Raw genomic sequence first — 6,000 nt, 5'->3', positions numbered from 1 at the left:
GTCTTTGGGTTTTTGAACCTTTAGGCTCCACTTACTTGACGCTTTTCTCCGCACTCACTCTGCAATAAAGGCGGAGAGAGTCAGGCGACATCACGATTGCAGCATGAGCTCGCGCTTTCGCACAAACGCTGAGCCGCCGTGGAGGCACCAGCGTGAGAACTGCACCCGCGCTCGGGCAGACTGTGAGCCCAGCCTCTCATGTCACAGCGCCAAGGGGAGGCGGGCTGAGAATCGCGGCTTTCCAGACAAGGTGTAGGCGCCGTGCCTGCGGGCTGGACACCCGCTGGGGCAGCACCCGGGAGCGTGTCTATTTGCAGGAGTGGGGCTCCATGCGCCCGTCTCTCCCAGCCCGCCGCACGCCCTGCACCTGTCCGGCGGCAGCCGGCGCGCCCCTCTTGTCCGGACTACATTTCCCAGGGGGCACCGGGCTCCCCTCACCACGCGATTGGCGGGGCCCACCGGAAGGGGCGGAGCCGCGAAGGGAACGGGCCGGTGGCGGTTGCTTTGGGGCTGCCTGGATCCTCTCGGCCCAATGGCTGCTCTGAAGTACGCGGGGCTGGAGGACACGGACAGCGAGGAGGAGCTGCCGCCCGGCTGGGAGGAGCGGACCACCAAAGACGGCTGGGTTTATTATGCCAAGTAAGGGGGCACCTGCCGCGCCGGGACCCTGCTGACCCTGACCCCTCTTCTCTCTCCTCTCCTGCCCTGGGGGTCGGAGGGGCACGGAGCTGCTCCTCCCGCTCCCGCCCCGGGTATGGGGGGCACGGAGTTGTTCCTCCCTCTCCCGCCCTGGGGATTGGCGGGCACCGAGCTGCTCCTCCCTTTTCCCCTCCCTCCCGCCCTGGGGATGGGTGGGGCACGGAGCTGCTCCTTCCCCTCCCGCCCTGGGGATGGGTGGGGCACGGAGCTGCTCCTTCCCCTCCCGCCCTGGGGATGGGGGAGGCACGGAGCTGCCCATCCCTCTCCCGCCCTGGGGATGGGGGAGGCACGGAGCTGCCCATCCCTCTCCCTCTTCTGCCCTGGGGATGGGCGGGGGCATGGAGACACAGTAGCTGCTTTCTGCATCTATCCTTGCTGCCTCTCCTAGGTGTGTGTGTGGGTGGGGGCAGAGAGCTGCTTCTTCCCTACACAGAGTGACACTAGCATAAACTTGGGGGGGGCGGGGGCGGGGGGGGGGGAGAGCGTAGAGAGGGTGAGAGAGCTCTATATGGGAGGGAGTGAGTGAGGGAGGGTCATGAGAACTCGACTTAGTTAAGTCACTTATTTCACTGCATGTCAGTTTCCCGATCTGATACTTACCTCATGGGGTGTTGTGGTGATAGATCTACTAATGTGTGTTAGGTGCAGTAAGGTGCTACAGTAATGGGTGGGGGGGAATAAATACCATGGATACAGAGATGGGAAGGGGGCAGAAATGCCCTACACATCAGGGGAGACTGGGATGGGGGAATGGGATAAATTTTGCTTTATATGTGGGGATGAATAAGTGCAATACTAAGTACACATAGGTGTAGCTGTAGTCTCTTACCTGGTAAGTGGTAATGATAGAGCTCAACGTAAAAGGGGTAAAACTCCAGTGGGAGGGCAGTAACACAGGGTGTGTTTGGGGGCAATATTGCTGCACGTTTTTGGGGGATATTTGTGTACATATGCGGGGGGCAATAGTGTCCTACATAAGGGATCATGGTGCTCTCAATTTTGTTCTGTGCAGGAGGAGAGGAGAAACAGGTGCTATAATATTCTGTGTGTGGGTGGCTATTGGAAGTGATAAATAGGGGTGTAGCTCAATCTGGATGTTGAGGTTTGCCAGAGTTTTGGCCGGGTGATTCATGGGCCCATAGCTGCCACCCCGTGCCATTATGAAAATGTTAAGCCTAGACATTGCCATATTCTGGGCATTTAGCAAGAGCGGATGCACTACAGGGCTGACTTGTGAGAGGAATTTCCCTGCTTTTCTATTAAAGCTCCCTTAACTGGAATGGCAGTGGAGTCAATCTGTATTGAAGTCTGAATGATGGCCTCCGGTTATAATGCTAGCATGATCTACCTTTGTGGAAGGAAAAAAATGTAGTTACAATGTTTTGTCCTATGTACTGACAGATGACTTCTCTTCACCCTACGTCTGCACCCGCAAATGCACTTCCTAGCTTGTCCAGCATGTGAGGAGAATAAAAAAAATAATTCTCCACAAACTAAATCATTCAGTCTAGATTTTAACTTTTCCTTTATTCCCACTGACTTCAGTGAGCCTAACTTTCGGTAATCATTACTAGCATGTCTTTAAGTAAGATCCTGTGCATGTGATCTCTGTCAGACATAATTGTGCTGGCAAAAGCCCCTAGTGTAGAGTGACAAAACTTCACTTTTGCTGGCATAGCTAAGCTATACCACAGTGGCTCTCAAACTTTTTTACTGGTGACCCCTTTCACATAGCAAGTCTCTGAGTGCAACCCCCCCTTATAAAATAAAAACACTTTTTTAATATATATTTAACACCATTATAAATGCTGGAGGCAAAGCGGGGCTTGGGGTGGAGGTTGACAGCTTGCGACCCTCCCCCCCCACAGAGCCGGCTTTAGGAAGTGCGGGGCCCAATTCGAACATTTTCAGCGGGGCCACGGCAGGGATGACTAAAAGAAAAAAAACGTAAAAAAAAGCCTTTCATTTCTTAGCAACCGGTTCCCTATAAAAAGTTCTGATTTAAGGGATGTGCCACAGTATGTATTTTTTGTACCAATAGGGTTACCATACATCCGTATTTTCCCGGGAGGAATTTTTAAATTTTAAAAATTTCTCCCGGACGGCGATTTAAGAACCAAAAAGCCTGACATGTCCGGGAAAATACAGATGTATGTTAACCCTACCTAAAGTTCTTTTTTAAAAAGATGGGCCTGAACTAGAAATGAGTTCCGTTTCACATGTGTGGGTCCCCGCCACTCCCTGGGGGTGTGCTAGGGTGACCAGATGTCCCGATTTTATAGGGACAGTCCAGATTTTTAGGGTCTTTTTCTTATATAGGATCCTATTACCCCCCACCCCCGTCCCGATTTTTCACACTTGCGGGGCTGGCTGGTCACCCTAGGGTGTGCACATGTGTGGGTCCCAGCTGCTCCCTGCCCCCCGCATTGAAGCAGGTGTGCAGGGTTACTGCCCTGGGAACTGCAGGGCACCAGTGGACCACCAGGGGCTGGCTGGAGGCAGGGCAGGGGCTGACTGGAGGTAGGCTCTGGCTGCAGGCAGGGCAAGGGGTGCGGGGCTGGCTGGAGACGGGGGTGTGGGGTGGGCTGGCTGGCTTCAGGCAAGGCCGCAGGGGGGTGCGGCAGGGGTTGGCAGGGCTGGAGACAGAGGAGTGCGGGACTGGCTGGCTTCAGGCAGGGGGGTGCGGCAGGGGTTGGCTGGAGACAGGGCAGGGGGTGCCGGGCTGGCTACAGGCAGGGCAGGGGGTGCAGGACTGGTGTGGGCAGGGGTGTGTGTGGGGCTGGCTGGCTTCGGGCAGGGCCGCAAGGGTGTGTGGCAGGGGTTGGCTGGAGACAGGGCAGCGGGTGTGGCAGGGGCTGGCTGTGGGCAGGAGGTGCGGGGCTGGCTGTGGGCAGCGGCAGGGCAGGGAGTGCAGCAGGGGCTGGCTGGAGACAGGCTGGCTGCGGGCAGGCCAGGGGGTGCGGGGCTGGCTGCGGGCAGGCCAGGGGGTGCGGGGCTGGCTGGAGACGGGCTGGCTGCGGGCAGGGCAGGGGGTGCGGGGCAGGCTGGAGACGGGCTGGCTGCGGGCAGGGCAGGGGGTGCGGGGCTGGCTGCGGGCAGGCCAGGGGGTACGGGTACAGCCCACCCTGTACGGTAAGTGCCCCCTCCTCCTCCCTCCCCCACCGGGGTAGCAGCAGCAGCTCGGGGGCTATTTAAAGGGCCCGGGGCTCCCCTGCTTCCACTGCCCCAGCCCTGTAAATAGCCAAGGGAAGCAGGGGGCTCCGGCTGGCTATTTAGAGGGCCGGGGCGGCAGAGGCAGCTGGAGCCCCAGCCCTTTAAATAGCCCCCAGAGCCCCTCACTATCCGAGGGCTCTGGGCTCCCCTGCTTCTACTGCCCCGGCCCTTTAAATAGCTGCCCCGGCCCTTTAAATAGGGAGCCCTGGGGAAGCGGCGGGGTTCCAGTGGCTATTTAAAGGGCCAGGATGGTAGAAGCAACGGGAGCCCCGGACTTTTCAAATAGCCCCCAGAGCCCCGCAGCCCTACCCCAGGGCTCCAGCAGTGGGGCTCTGGTGGCAATTTAAAGGGTCTGGGGCTCCAGCCCCTGCTGGGAGCCCCAGGCCCTTTAAACTGCCCCCTGTGGAAGCCGGGCTACCCCAGTACCAGGGCTTGGGCGCGGGGCCCTCTTAGGGGTGGGGCCCGATTCAGGGGAATTGGTTGAATTGGCCTAAAGCCGGCCCTGCCCCCACGTAATAAGAACATAACATAAGAACGGCCGTACCGGGTCAGACCAAAGGTCCATCTAGCCCAGTATCCTGTCTACCGACAGAGGCCAATGCCAGGTGCCCCAGAGGGAATGGACCTAACAGGCAATGATCAAGTGATCTCTCTCATGCCATCCATCTCCATCCTCTGACAAACAGAGGCTAGGGACACCATCCTGGCTAATAACCATTAATGGACTTAACACCATGAATTTATCCAGTTCTCTTTTAAATGGTGTTATAGTCCATAGCCTTCACAATCTCCTCAGGTAAGGAGTTCCACAAGTTGACTGTGCGCTACGTGAAGAAGAACTTCCTTGTATTTGTTTTAAACTTGCTGCCTATTAAACCTTGCGACCTCCTGAGGGGTCCCGACCCCCAGTTTGAGAACCCCTGCTATACCAAGGCTAAGTACAGTTTCGCTGATATAAGCTGTGGCCACACTAGGAGTGCTTTCCTGGTGTGGGATACTGGTATAGCTATACTGGTAAAGCACTCCTAGTATAGATCTGGGGTGTGTGTGTGTATTACTTTATTTTTTTTCAATAATTAAAACAATATACTAAACCACAAGGGGAAGTACCTTATGCAAAAGAATTCACTCGGGTCAGACTGTTAGCTGGTGTTGGGTTAGCTCTATTTAAGTTAGTGGAGCTGTGCATGTTTACACGAGCTGAAAATCTGACCCAGTATATGCAAATATAGCTGACTATTTTTAAAGAAAATGTTTGATTTGTAATTATTATAATTTGATCTCTGATATTTATATGGCATTTTTTTTAAATAACCTGTTAACTTCCTAATTAATGTTACACTTGCCATGTATAGGAAGTAAGGTCTAAAGGCTCTGCATCCTCACAGTTCTTGCATGCTCAGGGCCTTATTTATTCACAGTTCTTCCTATAAGTTTACTTCACTGACAGTAGCTTTAACATGTACCTGTATTTTCTCCCTTTACCAGAAATATCTAACTTTATACTGCATGTATAAGTATTGACCAAGTATTTTAGTAACTTACCAGTATGCATTGTAAAGTAACATTATTCCTCTGCATACATGGGTGTCAGAAATTTATATTGATCCTATCATTAATTTTTGTACGAATGTGATCACATTTTCAATATTTCTAGTATGCGCGCACACACTGTTAGAGAGTGAGGGGCAGTGGAATGGGGCCCTTTCTTTCTCCTGCGGTATTGAAAGGTATCCTCTTTCTTCTTTCCCACTGAGATGCACAAGTAGTATCAGGGATGCAGCAGCAGAACTTAATCCAGCTGCTGGAGTGTTTCAACTTAGGTAAACGTGTCTAGTCCATCCTACTCTTTTCTTCTGCTCAGATGGTGTTTGCAGAGGCCCCCAGAGCAGTGGGTTAACACCTCATTGAGATGCAGGGTCAAGTCATACTTCACAGAGCCATTGTTTCTAGCTACCTGCAGACTTGGGCAGATACCACTGCAGCAGTTACTCTTGGGGCATGCTTTCAAGCTTTTCTTCCCAGATGTGAGGGCTAGAATGTCCTTTTTCTTTTAGATGAAGTGATTCTGATTCAATAACAAGCTGG

General features: G+C 53.8%; 1 protein-coding gene across 1 annotated transcript in view; it reads left to right on the top strand.

Annotated features, from left to right (window-relative positions):
- The first annotated feature begins 475 nt into the window (after window positions 1–475).
- WWOX (WW domain containing oxidoreductase) overlaps window positions 476–6,000 on the top strand; it is a 684,395-nt gene continuing 678,870 nt past the window's right edge. Inside the window, exon 1 of the mRNA XM_065416514.1 lies at window positions 476–639. Coding sequence (XP_065272586.1) covers window positions 533–639 — 107 coding nt within the window. The 5' untranslated portion in view covers window positions 476–532. The remainder of the gene's footprint in view (window positions 640–6,000) is intronic.

This window comes from Emys orbicularis, chromosome 14, assembly GCF_028017835.1.
Source record: "Emys orbicularis isolate rEmyOrb1 chromosome 14, rEmyOrb1.hap1, whole genome shotgun sequence".
Classification (NCBI taxonomy): Eukaryota; Metazoa; Chordata; order Testudines; family Emydidae; genus Emys; species Emys orbicularis.
Note: the sequence above shows the minus strand (reverse complement) of the source record. Positions and strands in the feature narration are given on the sequence as shown.